Source organism: Diabrotica virgifera, chromosome 6 (genome assembly GCF_917563875.1).
Source record: "Diabrotica virgifera virgifera chromosome 6, PGI_DIABVI_V3a".
Taxonomy (NCBI): domain Eukaryota; kingdom Metazoa; phylum Arthropoda; class Insecta; order Coleoptera; family Chrysomelidae; genus Diabrotica; species Diabrotica virgifera.
This window is the reverse complement of record NC_065448.1, coordinates 19,958,945-19,979,979: the sequence shown is the minus strand read 5'-3', so window position 1 is coordinate 19,979,979 and position 21,035 is coordinate 19,958,945. Positions and strand designations below refer to the sequence as shown.

Genomic DNA, 21,035 nt, shown 5'->3' with positions numbered 1-21,035 from the left:
TTCTAGGAGAAACGTTTCAAGAACACATGCAGAACTTAAAACAAGTATTTAAACGATTACAAGATGCAAAGCTAAGAATTAATGCGAGTTCTGCAAAGACGAGATCGTATACCTCGGTCATGTAGTCAATATTCAAGGCATCAAAACTGACGAAAGCAAGATTAAGGCCATCATCGACTACCCAGCCCCAAAATCTATCAAGCAACTAAGGAAATTCCTAGGAACCACATCTTGGTACAAACGTTTTATTCACGATTATTCTACGAACATAGCACCACTAACGCAATTATTAAAAAAGAAACAAAAGTGGATTTGGGGTACAGAACAATCGCTTTCGAGAAAATTAAGAAACTACTGACACAGGCTCCCGTTCTAATTTGCCCAGATTTCAGCAAAAGATTCTTTCTCCAAACAGACGCATCAGACTACGGTCTCGGAGTAACTCTAATCCAGAAAGACGAACAAGGACACGATCGAGTCATAGCTTACGCCAGCAGGTCTTTGTCAAATGCGGAGAAAAACTACAGTGTAACAGAAAAAGACCTATTAGCTATCGTATACGGAATAGAGAAAATGCGACCATACTTGGAAGGGTATCAATTTTCAGTCGTAACCGATCATCAAAGTCTAAAATACCTACAAACCATAGAAAATCCGTCAGGAAGATTAGTCAGATGGGCTATGGCATTACAACAGTTCGATTTCGACGTAATTTACCGCAAAGGAGCACAAAATCACCTAGCAGATGCCCTCTCTCGGGAACCAGTAGACTCAATTAGTACCATTACATTCGGAGAACTACAAGATGTTTGGTACAAGAAGAAATTAGAAGAGGTGAAAACTGACCCACAACGATTTCCAGATTATATGGTAAAAGACAATCGGGTGCACCGACTACACTTTTCTGGGATAAATATGACTACAAAGAAACAGATTTATCCAACCCAAAAAATTCGTTGTTTTGACTTCTGAGTGATACGAAAGTCAAAAATAATTAAAACTAAAAAAAACTCGATAGGGTTACCTCGAGAAACTCATAAGCCAATAAAGTATTTTTAAATTTTTTTGTTAAACATGATTCAATGATTAGTTCGAATGTCTACAGCAAAATCCATTGTTTTTGAGGTGTCTTTCAAAATTTGCTACCGTTGGCTTATTTTTCAATATTTTTTCTTGAATTTTTTTAAAATATTATATGAATTGTACTAAATGTGCTTATTTAATTTTAAAATAAAATAATTATACCATACATATAGAGTGTTGATTTCAAACCCTACGCCCCTCCCTCAAGGATAGCTATGACAAGATTTTGATAGGCAACCCATGCAAGTAATATTTGTCTGTGTATGAAAGGACACCGCACACATCTTATGGAAAATATAATGTCACTCAAATGAAATAAAATGTACATAAATAGATCGGTCTCGAAATTACGCGCATTTTTTATCATTGCAAACTCTGTATTTTGCTTAATTAGGACGTAAATTGATATAAATAAATCTAAAATCAAATGGGAATTTAAATGAGTCAAAGAGAGAAAAAAGATTTTCGGAATCGCCACTATATAAATTAGGATTATAGATAATAAAGTAGGTATAATTTGACCAGGCGTACAAAAGTATCAGTTCCTCTAATCCTCTTAACTCACTCAGGGTAACCCCTTGTGAATAGCCATCAGACTAATATTATTTATGAATGACACTTTTATGGACTCCAAAAATGTAATTTCACTAAACTTTAATTGCAATTAACGCATTAATTAAGCAAAATACAGAGTTGGCGCAATGATAAAAAAAAGCGTAATTTCGAGACGAATCTAGTCATGTAAATTTTATTGAATTTGAGTGACATTATATTTTCCATAAGATGTGTGCGGTGTCCTTTAACTTAAAAAAAATGTTTCACCCGGAAAGGGGCTGTCCATTAATCACGTGAGGCTCGAGGGGGGGAGGGTTCCATAAAAAATCACGAAACATCACAAGGGGGAGGGGGGTCTAGTAATAATATCACGTGTATTTATTTTTTAAGGAAAATGCCCGAAACTCAACTGAAAAGTGGCGTTACATGTATTTATTTTTTCGTCAAATGCACACAAAAATCGAAAGTGGCATTGGTGTGACTGACAAAAATTTCTCATTTCTCATTCGTTCATAAACCAAAAACACATTAATTTTCTTTGGTTCCTCCCAAATTTCTGTAGCGACACGGGATACTTTACATGGTAATTATTTTAAGTGCCTAAGATAAGACATGACTCTTACGAATTCTTTTGTTTTGAATGCACCTCCAGATGTTTCCACTTAGGAATACTGGTCAGGACTCTGCCGTACTGCCGTCTTCGATATGGGCTTTTAGTCTTAACATAAATATGTATTATACCTACTATCTGATAAATTGGTAAAGTGGTGGGATTTATTCTGTTGTTTTGGCACTGAATATCTACGAATCTATGTAAGAATCGGAGGCACATTTCTGCTTGGATCTTGACAATAGAGTATTTGACATATTCAAACATATGTTTATTGTTACAAAATTTTGTGCAGGGTGATCAAAATATTATACTACATATTCTATTAACAAACTCAATATTTTAGCTCTGGGCTCTTTAGCCCTTCGGGATACCTGGCGACCTCCCGAAGTAACACAGCCTTAACGCGGTAAGGGCGCACTGCCGCGTCTGACGTATAGTACGTCCCAACTCGTGGGATTTGTATGGAACCATTAAAAAAACCAAAGGAACAGGAAAAAAAAGAGGACGACTACAGGCAAAAGAAACAGGACGAAGCTAAGACTAACAAAAACGAGAATGGGGAAGAACTGTCGCACGACGGCAAAAAAACGGAAGAAATAGAGGAGCGAAAGAAGTTTGAGGAAGAAATGTTAAAGAGGCATCAGAATCAGCCAAAAATAAATAGGTCGGGTCCCATAACACACTCGACATTATTGGACAACATGCTAGAAGAAACTAATAGAGAAGAGGAAGAGAAAGAAGAAGATGCAGAGGAGAGGGAACCCTCGGCGGAAGCAATAGAAGTTGAAGGAGAGGAAAATAAAAGAGAAGAGCAAACGGAGACACACTGGCAAAAAACTGGAGATAGCATTCTTCAAGCCTTATTGTTTGACGACGAGGATTACGAAGCAATACAACAGTCCAAAAAAAGAAAAGGGGATAGCCTAGAGGAAAATGAGAGATTCAAAAAAGAGAAGAGGGAAGAGACCGCCGAATACCCCGAGGAGACAGAAAATGAAAGGATCCTGAGAAAGCTAAAACAAGTATTGGAAATATTAAACAATAAAGGTCCCATACAGGGGGAACACAAAATAATAGCTAGAAATCTGATTGGGGAAATATATAATCAGAACAAAACTAGCCTAAACCAAAGTAAGAAGACACAAGCGGAGGAGGAGAGCATTAGATGCGAACAATGCAAAATAAAAATAGAGCGAGAAAAGCAAAGAAAGGAGACTGAGAAGATAATTGAAGTATTAAACAAAGGGGGGGACATAAATGACTTCAACCAAATATATGAAAAGAGGTGGGAGGAAACAGTCTACGAAAAAACAAAATGGGAACAAGGGGGCTTGCAAGAAACAATAGCTAAGAAAGAATGCCTGATAGTAACAAAAAATGAAATAAAAGAGGGTGGAATAGAAAGCGTAATACGCACTATCAGAGAAGAAGTGCATGAAATCATAGAGGGTTGTCAAGAGGGAAACGTAGAGTACATAGAAAATGGGAACAGAAGCTCCATGGCAACTGTAAGGAGAGAATGGTATACCTATGTCGCAAAAATTAAGGATCAAGGTATATATGAAGTGGCGGAGAAGGCCCTAAAACAAATTAAAGAGAGGAAGGAGCCGCCCGAAATAATACGGGTAGCAATTAATAACGAAATAAACAAAGAGAAGGTACGAAAGGCCCTGGAATTCGTGGGTAGGAGGGAAAAAATAACGTGGGAGATAATTATACGAGGCAAAGAAATGGATAAAGAAGTTAAAAACGAGCAAGAGGAAGCCCTCCTAATTAAAACCGGGAGCAAGTCATATACAGACGTCTTAAAGGAGATGAATGCGAAAATAAATATAGGAAAAATAGGAGTGAAGGTTGATAGACTTAAAAAAACCGAAGGGGGGGACATCCTCGTGAAGCTTAAAGGAAGGGGGGCTGCAGAAAAGCTAAAAAGGGAGATGGACACGAAGATGTCCGGTATTAGTATGGCAGTAAGGCGCAAAGAGAATTATTTCACAATAACTGGTCTGGACCCAGGGGTCACGGTGAAAATCCTGCATGAAGCCATACAAGCATACACCGGAATATCACAGGACGAGGTAGACATAAAAATGCTACGAACAAACCAGCACGGAGAACAAGTGGCAACCATAGCCGTGCGCCCTACGAAAGCGGAGGAATTGAGACGATACACTACGATAGCGATAGGCTGGGTGTTCTGTCCCATTATGGAGAGGTACACCCCGATGAGGTGCTACAAATGTCTCCATTACGGGCATAGCACATTTGAATGTAAAGGGGAGAGCAGGGTAGCGTGTTGCTACAACTGCATGAAAACAGGGCATACGGCAGTGCAGTGTGGTAACACTGCATTCTGTCTCACTTGTAATGAAGAAGGTCATCGCATGGACCGCATGCAATGCCCAGCCTATCGGGCGTGGGTGTATGGTAGGGGAAGGGAAAGGGAACCCCCAAAGGGTGCATAAAGAAAAAAATAAAAGTAAGAAGGTGAGAGATGGTTTCCTGGAGAACAGAAATGGACCCCTATACAGCCCACCTGCGAAACAGGAGGCCACCTCTCACAAACTTTCACGGAAAACACCTTATGCTTACCACTATTTCAATTTAATAAAATTTATTTATACACTCTATTTATTTAACTTAATTATTGAATTTTATTTATTTTATTTATTCATCTATATATACTATTTATTGAAAATTTCTATTTATATACATTTTATCTATATACATTTTATTTCTTTTATTTATTTATTTATTTTATCTATACCTGTTTATTTATTCACTTTAGTTTTTAGACATTTTAACCTAATAATAGGATGCGAATCCGCTGCAGACGAGACCTCAGGGAACTGAACCTAAACGGACCTCAAGGATCAACCTGGTATAAGGATACTGCAGGTGAACGTGGGCAGAGCGCGCAGATCGCACGATCTTGTCCACGCAAAAGCCTACAAGCTAGAAATAGATCTGCTCATCGTCCCCGAACCAAATAAGAAAATTACATCGGTCGGTGGGTGGGTACAAGATAGCCAGCAAAACGTGGCGGTGCTCATTAGGAATGGGGATGTGGGAGTTCGTGCCATTGTCAGGGGGGAAAATCATGTCCTCATCAGACTTAGGGACTTCAGCCTCCTGGCATGTTACGTGTCTCCGAACATCCCTCTACCTAGATACAAAGACATAGTAGATGAGATAATGAGTACCGCCGCGAACGAAAAAGAAATTATGATCGCCGGGGACATCAATGCAAAATCTAGGTTGTGGGGTTCCCCCATAAACGACAAAAAGGGGGAACTCTGGAATGAGTGGATAGCCCAGACTGGCCTCCAAGTTCTAAATAATAATAAACCTACGTTCGTAAGGGGGGCCAGTCAAACACATATTGACGTTACTTTTGCAAGCGAGGGGCTATCAAGAAGAGTCCACGATTGGGATGTTCTCGACGATCAGTTATTTACCTACCACCGATACATCAAATATGAAATAAAGGTTAAAGGGGGAATAAGGCGGCCGATAGGACACACTAAAACATATTTTAACACAAATACGTACCTATCGGAGGTCAGAAAAATAAATGAGGAAGAGATTTCTGACCTTGGCCAACTGAGAGGAGTACTCAAGAGCGCAGTAAAGTTGGCCACCGTGAAAAGGAAAAACAACCAAAAAACTCCCTACTGGTGGACGGATGAAATTGAAGATCTACGGGAGAAATGCCTCAGAGCTCGAAGGAATTACACGAGAAGCCAGGGCAACCTCGAGCTCAATGAAATATACAAAGAACAGAAGAAAAAATTAAACAAAACAATAAAACAAAGTAAAAAAGAAAAGTGGCAGACCCTGATTAAAGCTTTAGATGAGGATATATGGGGCGACGCATATAAAATTACCATGAAGTCCTTGAAAATAATGGCCCCATATAAACTTGACGAGGACCAGCGGATGGAATCAGCTGAACTCCTCTTCCCCACGAAGACAGTCCAAAACTTTGTCAAGATTTTTCCAACAATGGTAGAGGAGTTCACGGAAGATGAAATTAAAACCGCTGGTCAGGAGATGAAGAAGGGGAAAGCTCCCGGCCCCGACGGGCTGCCTCCAGAGGCAATCAAGATAATAGCAACAGAGAAACCAGGTTTGATCAGAAGAATATGTAATGACCTACTGCAGAAGCAAGAGTTTCCCAGGGACTTAAAGGAAGCGAACTTAGTTCTACTCCTGAAGCCTGGGAAGCCCCCCGATTCGGCAGCCTCTTATCGGCCAATATGCCTCCTGGACTGCCTTGGTAAGTTCTACGAAAGACTTATCAAGGGGAGACTGGAGGGCGTGTTGGAAGATGAGAGAGCGTTATCTAATCAACAGTACGGATTCCGGAAAGGCAGATCGACAGTAGATGCCGCAACCTGGATAAAGGACTCGGCAAAGGCAAGCAAGAAAAGGTGGGTAGTCCTTGTTCTGTTGGACATAAAAAACGCTTTTAACTCAGCAAACTGGGGCCTCATTGTAGACAGAATAGTCGAATGTGGAGCTCCGGAATATTTGTCCAACATAATAAAGGACTACCTATTTGAAAGAACCGTATGCATATCAAAGAAAAAGAAGATGAAAATGACCGCGGGAGTACCCCAGGGGTCAGTCCTGGGACCCTCACTATGGAATATATTATATAACGGGGTACTAGAAATAAACAAAGAGAGAGGAGTAAAAGCGATTGCATACGCGGACGATCTGGCCTTACTAGTCGAAGGCGATTGGGGCATAATAGAAAAAGTAAACCAAGCAATAAAGAGAACCGAGGAATGGATAGAAGAAAACGATTTAAAACTTGCAGTAGAGAAAACTGAAGCGATAATCTTGAGGGGACCGAGATACAGAAACAACATAATATTCGAGTACAATGGCTCCGAAATAAGACCCCAAAAGACCGTGAAATACTTAGGCATCACGTTAGACGATAGACTAGCATTCGGACAACACGTTCAGGAAGCATGTCGAAAGGCTGAAAAAAGGACCTCGGTACTAAACAAGTTAATGCCAAACATAGGGGGCCCAGGATCACAGAAAAGAACAGTTATGTTACAATCCATTCTATCGATACTATTATACGGGGCCCCGGTATGGTACGAGGTCCTCCGGATGAAAAAATATAAAGACATGCTTCTCAGGGCACAAAGGAAACCTCTGATCAGGGTGTGCAGCGCGTACAGAACCGTATCAACCATTGCGTTACAGGTGGTGGCTGGTTCTGTGCCGGTGCACATCCTGGCTGGAGAGAGAGTCCGAATGTACCAACGGGGCACCGGGGCAATAGGTTCAGGACCATTAGAAAGAAAGAGAAGTATAGAGTTTTGGCAGAGGGAATGGGCAGCCGAAGTCGAGAAGGCGGTCTGGACGAGATCCTTGATCCCGGATGTGGTGAGGTGGTGCGGGTGTCGGCATCGGCGCGTCAACTACTACTTCACACAGTTTTTGACGGGGCATGGATCGTTCAGAAAATATACCCACCGTATAGGGAAGACCGCTGACGATCTGTGTCCCGAGTGTGGGGTGGTTGATGACGCGCGGCATGTCGTGTTCGTGTGCCCTGCGTACCATGCGGGGCGTGCCGAGCTGCGGCTGGGTCTGGGATCCCCTCTAGGTGAGCCACACGAGCTAATGGACAAAGCCATTAATAGCAAGAGAGACTTCGACCTGGTCATTGCTTTTGTCACCAAGACAATGAAACACAAGGAAGAGAAGGAGAGGCGTCTGCAGACGGGATGACCACTATATTTATTTATTTAAAAAATGTGTTTGTGTCGTGGCGGGCAGTCAGAGGGGGGAGGACCCTTTACATCCAAACCACACTGACTGTCTATTTTTATTCTTACACGGTTTTATTTATTTATTTATTTATTTATTTTATTGTAGTTTATTTATTTATTTACTTAATTTTATCTATACAAGTAATCGTCTTTTGATCAATTTTATCTTTCTATTCCCTGTTTATGTTCTCTATCTTTACTTTTCCTTTCTCTTTTGCTTCTTTCCTATTCTTTCTTTTTCGTCTTTTGATCAATTTTATCTTTCTATTCCCTGTTTATGTTCTCTATCTTTACTTTTCCTTTCTCTTTTGCTTCTTTCCTATTCTTTCTTTTCTCTTTCTTCTCTCTTCTCTAATTCTATCTCCACTTTCTCTTTTCATCTCCTTTTACTCTAGTTCTTTCTTTGTATGTTATACCATGTTTTGTATCGTTTTGGGACAGTCAGTGGGGAAGGACCTTTTACATCCAACCTACACAGACTGTCCCATCTAAATGTCAGAATGAATGGGTGGACGAGTAAGTGTGCATAGATGAAAGTAAGGAATGTTTGGGGTTAAATGAAAGAAAGTATGAATAGGTGGATGAGACAGCGTGGATAGATGAAAGTATGAATGACTGGAGTTGCTCGTAACTGCCAACTGACATTCTCTGGTTCGTTCCATCCTGGGCTGGGGACACCCCGGTCGACCTATCCGCGCACGGGTTGAGCTAGGCGGTCGCTTCACCGGCCTGTCTGGTGCGGAGCGTGTGCGGAGGGCGGCCGAGCGGCCAACCAATCCATGGAATGCACGCTAGAAGTGCCGGAGGGGAGCTATGAGTAAGGTCGACGGATCAGATATGCTCGCTAAGAGCGGTTCCAGACCCGTCGGCTGGAGAAAGAGGAGGTGGGTTTAGTCGGTAGGCGGCTCGTGATACAGAGAGGGCGGGTCAAATCCGACACACCTGGGACACCTTCCCAGACGGTCTTAAGAAGATTCCCACCTCGAAAAAAAAAAAAAAAAAAAAAAAAAAAAAAAAATATTTTAGCTCATGTATTAATACTTCAAAAGTATTGCCCATGCCCTACACAACTTTGTCAAGCATGATCTAGAGCAATATTTATCTTTACAAATGCACCTGGTATAAGCGCGTTCAATCGCGTTGAGAGAAGAATGGCGCCTTTCAGCCGGGAATTATCTGGACTTACACTTTCGCATGATTCTTATGGAACTCATTTGGATGAACAAGGGAGAACAAAAGATCATGACCTTGAAAAAAAGAATTTTTATAAGGTTGGTGAAGTTCTCTCAGAAGTATGGAGTAATATGGTTATTGACAGCCATGGCGTCGTAGCAGAGTATGTCAAGCCAGCTAACATTGTTGAAAGTTTTATTCCAGATCTGTCTTCCCAGCAGTGGTATAGCGAGCGTGTGTGAGAAAGTCAATATTTGCTTTAGGTATATAATATGCGGAGTTCTATACGATTCATTCTTTCGGAACGCTTCGTTATACCTCCTTACCCGATTTTGCAGTCGTCCGGTGGCTTATATATTCCAGAGCCTCAAGAGCATGATGACAAGATCCATTATGCTCCATTTCTTCTGCGACGGTCTCTCGAAATTACTCCAACGTATGAAGGCTTCAAGATGAAAGTATTTCTCTGTAGTCGTGACATAAATCTTGATCTGAGAGTGCGTATGCTGCGGTGTTATATCTTCTCCACTTTATTATACGGAGTTGAGTCATGGACCATCAAGATGGGCAGCATTAAAAACATTGAAGCTTTTGAGATGTGGTGTTAACGTAGAATGCTCCATGTATCGTGGGTGGACCACGTGACGAATGCCGAAATTTTACGTCGGATCGGAAAAGGATGTGAAGTTGTACTTACTGTTAAAAGAAGAAAGCTTGAATACTTTGGCCATGTTATGAGAGGTGACAAATACTCGCTGCTGAGACTGATCATTCAGGGTAAAATCAGGGGTAAGAGAAGTATCGGTAGGCGCAGAATATCTTGGTTAAGAAATCTAAGGGAATGGTTCGGCTGCAGTTCCATCGACCTATTTAGGGCAGCCGCCAGTAAAATAAGAATAGCTGTGATGATTTCCAACCTCCGATAGGAGACGGACTTGAAGAAGAAGAATGAAGGCTTCGGCAAATTGATTTATGACCTGTATTGCCCTAGCCTGCAGAAGGATCATCAGATATTTTTGAAAGGACATGCCAGCGGTGTGCACTGGACTTCTGTACAAAGAAAATAGCTAAAGCGCATGTGAATACTTGTCACAAGCAACTGAATCCGAGCAATAACACTCTAGAGATGCACAATGTTCGTCCTTCCTGCATCCTCACGCGACGATCGAACGGTAGATCGAGAGATTCTCTGCGTAGTGCGCGAAAATAATGACGCCGAGTAGCTTGATGAAACTGATGTTAATCTTCAACACAAAGCACTGTGCCAACAACTGACTTGCTAGATGCTTATCCAGTTATTGGTGTTAAAAAAGTCTTGCTCATTAGTGATCCGAGGATACCGTACATTAAATAATGTTTATGTATAATACATTTAGTATTTTATTTAATACTAATTTAGTACAAAAATGTTTTTCGCATTTTTTTCATTATTTTTGTCAGTCAAAAACAGCCTGCAACCTTTCTGTCTACCTCTAAACGTTATTATTGTAGTCTTTAATTTTTTATAAAAAAAAATAGATGATACTTATCTACCTAGTAGATCCTGTAGATCCTAAAAAATACACGTGATATAGGGGGTAGGGGGGTAGGTCTTAAACCTCACCATGTATCACCAATGGGGAGGGGGGTTAAAAAATGCCAAAAAAAACATCACGTGATTAATGGACGGCCCCAAAGCAGATGGGTGAAGGTCGACCTAGATTCGGATCTTAGACTATATATACAGTAAAATGAATATAGAAGCTAATGATTACCCATTAGCATTCCTCATCTTCATTAATAATTCAAACCTCCTGTTGGTTCTAACTTTCTGAACAACCTCCCTTCTATTTTCCAAAGAATTCCTCTTCGGCTGCGCTTTGCTCGCTGCTGCTTTTATCTGTTCTACTCTTGAGCCCTTTGTATTACCCGCAGGACCAGCTTTGAATCCCAACCTGGATAAGCCTTTCTTTTCGGCCATTACAGCTTTGGGAATTTTGGATACGACTACTTTCTTTTCTACGGGTTTTACAATCCTAACGCTCGACTTGGATGGGGTGACTTTTGTTTTGGTCTTGCTGATCAACATGTTTGAGGTCATCTGTTCCAGTTTCTTTGGTTTTTGAAGGGGACTCTTTTTGGGACTGTACCTAATAACATAAGAGAATATAGGTATATATCAATAATATAAATATTAAAAATGAAAATGAAAGACAATTTATGTTTACCTTTGATTCAGAGACGATACACAATCTCCAGACAGCTGTTTCTATCTTAAGACGTCCTCAGTGGAGCTGCGTGCACATCTCAGAATCAAAACGATACCAAACTGTCTATTTAAGGCTATGGGTACATAATTCGCAAATATTTTACGTGTATCCCTACTTTATCTGCCTTTACACGGCAAATTACGTGTAGTAAAATTCACACTGGTATGGATATGTAAACATTACTAGAATGTCATTCTACTTGAAAATGTCATCATTAATTTAAAGAAATGGCTTTTGAATGTTTTTGGATAACTGTTATTTTTATAATTGCAAATTATTAATTCAGTTAAAAAATGTGATAATTTTTTCACTAACTATGTATTCAGTGATTGTAATAATTTATTTCTTCTTCTTCTTCTTCTTGTAATAGGACTATGTCCTGTTTCTTCTGTTACAGTCTTTGCTGCGATCCGGAGCTCCAACTCTCGTACCATCGTTTTTTGGGTCTTCCTATGGGTCGCTTGGTGTTGGGCTTCTGTGTTTTCGCCCAATGCGCCATACGTTCAGGGTCCATCCGATCTACGTGGTCCCTCCACATGCGTCGTCGCGCTCTTGTCCATCTCACTACGTCCTGAACGCCTAGCTCTCTCAATGTGTCTTCGTTTCGTACTCTATCTCTGAGTGTGATACCTCTTATGGATCTTAGGGTTTTCATCTCTGTTGTTCTCATTATCTGTTTGGTCTTTGTTGTCTCGGCCCTTGTCTCAGCTGCGTATGTCAGTACGGGTCTAACACATGTCTTATGACTTTGCTTTCGGTGCTCATATATTTATTCCGCCAGATTATATCCCTCAGGAAACTAGATATTCTCGCTGCTTTCATTGCCTGCTGTTTTGATTCTTGTCACAGATGCCTGTCGCTAGATATTTCCACACCTAAGTATCTGCAATCTATTACCTGTTCGATTATATGGTCGTCCACTACTAACTTACATCTAATTGGGTTCCTGGATATTACCATCGATTGGGTTTTCTCTTTGGATAGTGTCAGGTTATACTTTTCGGCGGTTATTTTGAATTTTTGTAGTAGGCGTTGTAAGTCATCTTCGTTCTCGGCTATTAAGATTGCATCATCTGCGTAGCAAAGTATTCTCATGGTTCGGTTACCCATTTTGTATCCCTGATTCATTATGTTAACACTACCTATAACTTCATCCATTATTAAATTAAATAGGCATGGACTGAGGCTGTCCCCTTGTCTAATGCCTGCATTGATTTTGATTTCTTCCGTGAGCCCGTGTGTGGTTTTAATTCGTGTTTTGTTGGATCTATTGAGCTCTTTGATTATGTTTCTATACCTCTGACCTATGTTTTTCTTTTCAAGGATACTGAGCACGTCCTTTAATCGTACTCTGTCGAATGCTTGTTTCAGATCTACAAAGCATGTGAACATGGGCTTGTCGAATTCTATTGATTTCTCAACTAATTGTCGCATTATGAAAATAGCGTCTATTGTAGATCTGTTTGGGCGAAAACCCTGTTGTTCTTCCGATACACCGGCTTTCTTATATATTTTTTGGGATAGAATTTTTGTCAATAGTTTTGATGTAGAATTGAGTAGTGTAATTCCTCGGTAGTTCGTAGGATCTGTCTTTACGCCTTTCTTGTAGATTGGTATTGTTATACTCTCTCCATTCCTCTGGTACTGTCATGTTGTTTACAATTTTTTGGAATAATGTTGTTATCTCTTCTATTATTTTTGTACCTCCGTATTTAATTAATTCATTTGGTATATTATCCGGACCTGGTGATTTTCTATTTTTTGATCTTTTGATTGCTTCGTTTACTTCTTCTTGGGTGATGTTGTCATTCTCTGTTTCTTCTTGGTGAGTAATTTATTTGTACAATAATTTACTTTAATTTACTGTAATAATTTATTTGTACAACAAAAACTAATACTCAATCGAGAAAAGAGGAAAAGTGCTAAAGTGATTTTTTAATAATATATTGTTATGGAACGCTTACAATTTTGAACATCTTTAACAACAAAATACTTGGATCACAGAATATATTATTATCCTGACGTATTCTCTGCTTGGATCTTCCACAAATAATGCACAATAAATAACTTTTTATTAAGTTAACGTATTAAATCAATTATTTATCAAATACACTATATATCAATAATATTTAATCAATAACTTAAAATATTCCCGATGCAATGTCAAATATTTAAAATTGTCGTGATTGTCACTGATTGTCAGTGTCTGACTGACAATATATGCTGACAATATTATATTCGGCTGAGTGCGTTGTAAGACAGAGATAGATTTGGAAAATATTACCACGGCATTGTGTTCATTTTTTTCGAATCCTGAAAAAACCAATAAATATTTTTGAAAAATTTAAACGCAGAATGAAAGACTAAATTATTACCGAGGGCCGAAAATCCTTTAGAATAAATAAAAATTTTATTTTGAATGAGATATTTGAAATTAAAAATCACACTAAATTTTCTCTTAGTTTTTCACCCCTGTAACTTATTAAAATAAACATTATAGAAGTTCTCAGGGACTTTCGGCCCTCGCTAATAACGTAATTTTTCATTCCGCGTTTAAATTTTTCAAAAATACTTATTAGTTTTCTCAGGATTCGAAAAAAATGAATCCCCATTTGAATAGCATTGCAGCCGAAAATACGTACCGATCCTCTTAAGTGACATTTCAAAAATAGCTTAAAATCCACTTTAAGACGCTGTAGCGACAAGTCCCAGATACAAAATTCATTATTAAAATAATATTAAATAATTATTTAAATCTGAAACTTTTCTTATTGGAACCCCTTCCTGGTAACATCCTTAATCTCTTACTTTTACAATTTATAAGACAAGAGACAACGAATAAAATATTAAAAAGTTTATTGATTTTGATGTCAAAAAATAGTTGAAATGTTACATTTTTTATGCCTTACCTTGCATTTGTTAGAGGAGTCAATTTTATTTTTTTTTATATGTAGGGGGGATCAGTAGAAGCTTAAATTCAAGTTTTTGGGGTCGCCACCCTTGTCCCCCAGCCGCCATCTTGGAAAAGGGGTGCAAAGGGGTTTCGCGCTGTATCTCGTAAACTACCAACCCTACAGAAAATTTAATTACACATAATATGTAGCAAATTAAATTTTCTACAATTGTGTTTCTATTAGTTTTTATCGTCAAGTGACCAACAAAAAAGATATAAACAAAAATAAGTAAAAATTTTTTAACAAGTTTCCTCTTGGAAGTTATAATTTTTTTTAAGTTCATTTTACAATAAAATAACATTATAGCCATTTTGTAGAGGGGTTTTAAGCTAACAATTTCCACTATAGAGGTGTTTAATTATATTTATTTATCTAGGTTTTACAGCGCTCCAAACTTGACCAGATTCTCGAATGCTCATAGGGATACAATAAAAACAAAACGTTAGGCTTACTTTTCTATCTTAAGGCTATGGGTACATAATTCGCAAATATTTTACGGCTATCCGTACTTTTTCTGTCTTTACACAGCAAATTACGTGTAGTAAAATTCTCATTGGTATGGAAACTGCAGATGTAAACATTAGGTTGACAGTGACATTGTCATTAGAAAGGTAGAGATGGCTATTTCGGTTTCGTTCAGTTTTTGAATGTTCTTGGATAACCTTTACTTGTATAAATGATAGGATTATTTTTTCACTAATTATGTATTCATTGGTTACCATTATTTATATACTATACAAATAATCGAAAAAGAAAAAAAGTTGTAAACTTATTTTAATAATGTCCTGTTACCATGGAAAGCTTAGATAAGGTTTGAACATGTGAAGAACTGCGTTGTTGTATAAATGTAGTATTACTCAATTAATTTATAAAGACTTTATTTATTTCTTTATTTCTTTATTTGCGCAAATTAAAACATGGGACGTTGTTACAAGAAATGTGTTACTGAAAAGCGAAGAAATAGACGGTTAGCTCAATTGAAGTAAGTACTTTTTTACATAAATCAAATTAATTACTTTTGTATTTTTCAAATTAATTTTAAATTTAGAGTAGAGTGAAAATATGATCTATAAAATCTATCGGTAAACCAATAATTTTCGCATTAAATTTTATTCTCGTTTAAAGGAGTAAACTATATGTTGGATTGTTGGAAGTTTTTGCCGATTGTAGATATGTTTGTGGTCATATCAAATGATCACATCAAATGATTTATTACTATGATCACTACAAAGCGTAGCGCCAGCCGTGTCTGCATTACACCAATCGTGATGGAATTAGTTTTCCATGTGCTTGTGATTTGTAAATTCACATTTTTACGTACCAAATTATTAGAATTGTACATGAGTAAAAGTGAGTGACTCAGATCCGAAGCGATAAAAGAGTTACGCGAGGATAAAAATGAACAATTGTTATTTGTTAATCTTCTTCACAATTATTAAATTTTATTTGATAAAATAATGACCCCAAAAATTAGGAATCTTCTTCTTAGTTTGTAAATTTTTCTATGACACGCATTCATAAATGCTGCCATATTGTAACAAAAAAATACCTACGCCGAAGACGTCCACCCACCAACTTCACTTAAACTGAAGCAAAATACTACTAAACAAGCACATACTTCAAAAGCGTAGTACATTCTTCTATGTAGGCTGGTAAGTAGTAGCAAATACTACGGAGAAAAGCAAATGCTTTTTAAGTGTAGTGAAATCTTCAAAAATGTAGTACGTACTTAAAGCATTAGCATTTACTACATTTTATGCCACCATGGGCACTTTACTTTATAGCTAAACTCGTACCTATTTACGGTTATCGGGACAAACTCTTATAAAATAATACTTTTATTTGAACGACTTGAAATACTTGGATTTTCCATAAATAATATATAAACAATAAATAACTTTTTATTAATTGTACGCCTTAAAGCCATTATTATTTTTCAAATACACTATAAATACTATTTAATAAACAACTCTTTGATTGATTTTATTATCATCGTAAAAGCGTTAAAAAGCAGTAGCAGAATGAACTGCTATATCAAGTTAAGCGGGTCGGACACATCTCTACTTGTCACTGTCTTGAGATTTGTCATAACATTTTATTCGAATGAGTGCATTGTATGACAAAGATAGCGAATGTTCTATTTCCACGGACATGGTGTCCATTTTTTTCGAATCCTGCAAAAACTAATAAATATTTTTAAAAAATTTAAACACAAAATGAAAGACTAAATTATTATCGAGGGCCGAAAGTCCCTTAGAATATATAAGAAGTTTCTTTCGAATGAGATATTTGAAATTAAATATCACACCACATTTTCTCTTAGTTTTTCAGCCCTGTAACTTATTAAAATAAACATTATAGAAGTTCTCAGGGACTTTCGGCCCTCGCTAATAACGTAATCTTTTATTCTGCGTTTTAATTTTTCAAAAATACTTATTAGTTTTCTCAGGATTCGAAAAAAATGAATCCCCATTTGAATAGCATTGCAGCCGAAAATACGTACCGATCCTCTTAATATTTTTTTATTCATACAATTTATTATGATTTTAACATTCCTATGCTACTAGTAATCTATTTTTGACCTTTCTCCTTACTATAAAACTTAGAACCCTAAGCATATTATATAGAAAAGGCCCAAGAAGTTGTTTGAGGACAAATTCGCCGCTTCAGAAGAAGAATGACGCAACCGCAAAATGCAAAATTCTTCAGAAGAGCAAAAAAACTATTTTTAAACATTTAAAATGGAATTAAATGAAGAGTAATCGTCCAGGAGCATCGGTATGGCGTTTGTTTTTTGACAACGATGGCTTTTATTTTCATCGATATTGGCTCGAATTTCATTATCTTAATTTAATCCCCCCTTTTTCAACCCTATCTACAGTTGCGTCATTATGCATCTGAAACAAGGTCTATCATAGCGCGTATTTCAGTAACGACGCAACTAGTGGCTCAGCACATTTTTACAGTTCGGTCTTTTTGTATCATCTTTACATAGTATTTTAGAAGTTAATTGCGCAATAAACAGGAATTGGCAAAATTAACAGTTACGTCATTTTTCTTCCGTACCAGACTGAATATCTGTGTGATATTACTTTTATTATTATAATTTATCCTAGGTGGCACAGCAGTCGGTACCCCTCTACTTAACTTATTCTTACAGTTGTGCTTTTTGGCTATTTGGTCACGTGCAGTCGTATTAAAAATTGTGAAAAAGTATTTTGAGTTTTATAGATAATACTATTGAGAGTCTTGTGGGTAAAATTTATATTTTTGTGATTAGATAAGCATTTTGTGTTTTTTGTAAGAGCGCATCATGAGTGGTGGTTATTTTATTTGTAAGAAACCTCTAGGGAAAATTATTTGTCAGTGAGAAAATCGAGCCATCTTTACTCACTGTTGTCAGCAAACGTTTTTCGTCTCTTTATATGGCGGAAATAAAGACGATTCTCTGGAAACCCTGAGATACAAACGATTCGCTAAAACAGCGACAAAAAATGCATTTAATCTCTTCTCACTTCCTCACTTCAACACAAGATGCAGCCCGTTTCCACAGACTCCGAGTGTATCACCAGATTCAGTCATGGCTCGGTATACATTGTGATCCAAAAAATTGGGGCTGGAAAAAGCATGGAACATTTAGGATACCAATCCAAACTTCTAAGCCTCCAGTACCCCCGAGCTTATGAAATTCATCTTTAGCAGATGCAATGGAAATTGGAAGTGCATGTGGTTGCCAAAAAGCAGACCTCAAATGTTCAGCAGTGTGCCTCTATTGTGGTGCTGAAGTTGCAGCAACAGCGTGGACATATTAACATTAATTATTGAAGAAAATGAATTGGTAGATGAATTACCGACAATGACTCTAATTATACCACAAAAATTCACCTCGGATACTGACTCAGATCTTGACTCGCAGCCTGGACCTAGCAAGAAATAAAAAAATAATAACTATGATAGATATTTTTTAACATATAATAATAAATAATATCATTTTGTCTAGAAATTGTCCGTGGATTAGGCCTATAGACTCTACCTCATAGGTGGCCGGGAAAAGGATCAAAAATAGCTTAATAATAGCATAGGAATGCTAAAATCATAACAAATAAATATATTGGTTTTGTTTTTATTGTATTCCAATGAGAATTCGAGAATCTGGTCAAGTTTTCAGCGCTGTAAAACTAGACAGAGCACTAGATAAATACATAAAATTAAACAAATTTATAGTGGAAATTGTTCGTTGAAAAATCCTCTATAAAATCGCTATGATGTTATTTTATTGCAAAATGAACGGAAAAAAGTTATAACCTCCAAAAGAAAACTTCTTACAAAATTGTCTCTTATTTTTGTTTATAACTTTTTTGTTGGTCACTTGACGATAAAAAGTAATAGATACAAAATTGTAGAAAATTTAATTTGCTACATTTTATGTGTAATTAAATTTTCTGTATTGTTGCTAGTTTAGGAGATACAGCGCGAAAAAGTCCTTTACACAACTTTTTCCAAGATGGCGACCGGGGGACAAGGGCAGCGACCAAGGTTCATAAATAGACAGGTTGCATGGTAACTTTCCACCAATCAGCATCAAGAATCTAATGGCGGGAGTGACGTCACCCAGAATGCTGCATTTAAATTCATTCACTTCACTCATTGAAATGAACTCGGAAAGTAGGAATGTATTGAAAATGTGTATATTTAAAAAAATATGTTTTGATTTTTAATGACTATTTATTTCATATATTCTTTAAAAAATGTGGTAGATACCTGTAAAGTTACAAAAATCATAGAATATAATTGCAATTAAATATATGCAGTAGAATAGCATTACTACTTAATTAAAGCAGAAGGAGATTCTTTCTTGTGTATATATGGGACTAAATCATTCAAATATCCTAGGTATATTAATAATGGGTTGAATACAATTTACTTTTTTAAATGATTTTGAGTAGGTATATAATAATTTTGAATTTCGGATAATGCATGTAGTACATTATTATAAATTCCTCCTAACATGTAAACCATGGTGAAAAAGAAATTCAAGTAAAGATTTATGTATCAAAATTAGTAGTTTTCCCTTAAGTTTAACATAAGAGCATCTGATTACGTTAGGTACTGGATCATAATATCTAAAACCATCTAAAACTATTAAAACATTATGATTCCATTCAATAGGTACCTGTGAAGTTTTACATTAACAGTAAATTATAAAAAAATACAATTTCAGTGCAATAAAGGGAATTTTCCCCATTTTATATATTCATTTAGTTTATAATTGTTTATTCAAACGATCTTCAGATGGCTGCAATATTGGTTATAATTTTATATGAAACAATTACATATAATAGATCTATTATCTATAGAATTAATTAGATATATTGTTCAATAAGTCTAAGCAGATTGTAACCTATACAGATGATGTAAACTTAATGTGAAGAACCGCAAGAGACATTACAGAACTGTAATGTCTCTATACAAGAATGAAGAATGTCCTTTATTATACAATACAGCAGAAAGAAAATCCAGTAAGTAAGTAGGTACTTATACAACCACATTAAAATGTATCTTAACACTTGTAAAAGAGTTTTGGGTTTAAGTTATTATACTAAAAACACTTAATGATATCTATAGATACATTAAATCTCAAGATATAAACACAAATTAAAACACTAACGATATTTAATAACAAAATATAGCCTCCAAACCAGGTATCCTATTATGTTTACAAACAATTCGTAAAATTGATCGTCTGGGTGACGTCACGATGACAATATTTCATTTGTCAATGTCAAAGTTACCATACAACCTATGGTATAGGGACCTTGGGCAGCGACCCCAAAAAACTTAAACTCAAGCTTCTACTGCACCCCCTACACATTAAAAAAATAAAATTGACTCCTCTAAGAAATGCAACCCTAAATGCAACATTTCAATGGACTATAAGACAAAATATTCACTAAAAATCTCTTCAAGAGCAGTCCTACACTTATCTTAGTATATCTGTGAAAAATCATCGATTTCACGTAAGAATCTTATATACAGAACCGAACCTTAAGACCGAACTTACATTTGACGGACTGGTTTTCCATAAGCATAATAGTCCAGAGAAATAAGGTTTTTCTCGTGACACTTCCCCCTCCAGGCCGAAACCAAATTTTTTGAGTAGTATGGACATGTATATTATTAACCCATATGTTTCCTGCAGCCGATTTTGATGATATACATAGTTATAAACAAATGAACATCGAAAAACGGTAAATTATCGCTTTTTTCGTCTATTACCAAAAAGTTAAGCACTTTAAACAAGTTTGAGAGTAAGAAACTCATAAATCGTATAAAAAACTTCAATATGGCATTCGCTGAATATGTCCATCCTTATTGGTTGCTTAGAAAATTGCAAAATAAATCATAAATATTGAGTTTTTATAAATATTCATAACTTAGGTAAAAATTAACTTAGAATCTTCTTATTACACGGAATGCCGAGACTTCTTGTACTTAAATTATATTTTAAATTTCAAAGCAATTGGTCAAATAGTTTAAAAGTTATTTAATTTGTTTTTCAAAAATTAATTTTTTTTTGCAACACTATAAGTCAGAAAATTATGAGGTTACA

General features: G+C 36.8%; 1 protein-coding gene across 1 annotated transcript in view; it reads right to left on the bottom strand.

Annotated features, from left to right (window-relative positions):
• Positions 1–9,081: 9,081 nt before the first annotated feature.
• Positions 9,082–21,035, bottom strand: part of LOC114330316 (uncharacterized) — a 29,986-nt gene continuing 18,032 nt past the window's right edge. Inside the window, exon 4 of the mRNA XM_028279641.2 lies at positions 9,082–11,351. Within this exon, the coding sequence (XP_028135442.2) occupies positions 10,973–11,351 (379 nt within the window). The 3' untranslated portion in view covers positions 9,082–10,972. The remainder of the gene's footprint in view (positions 11,352–21,035) is intronic.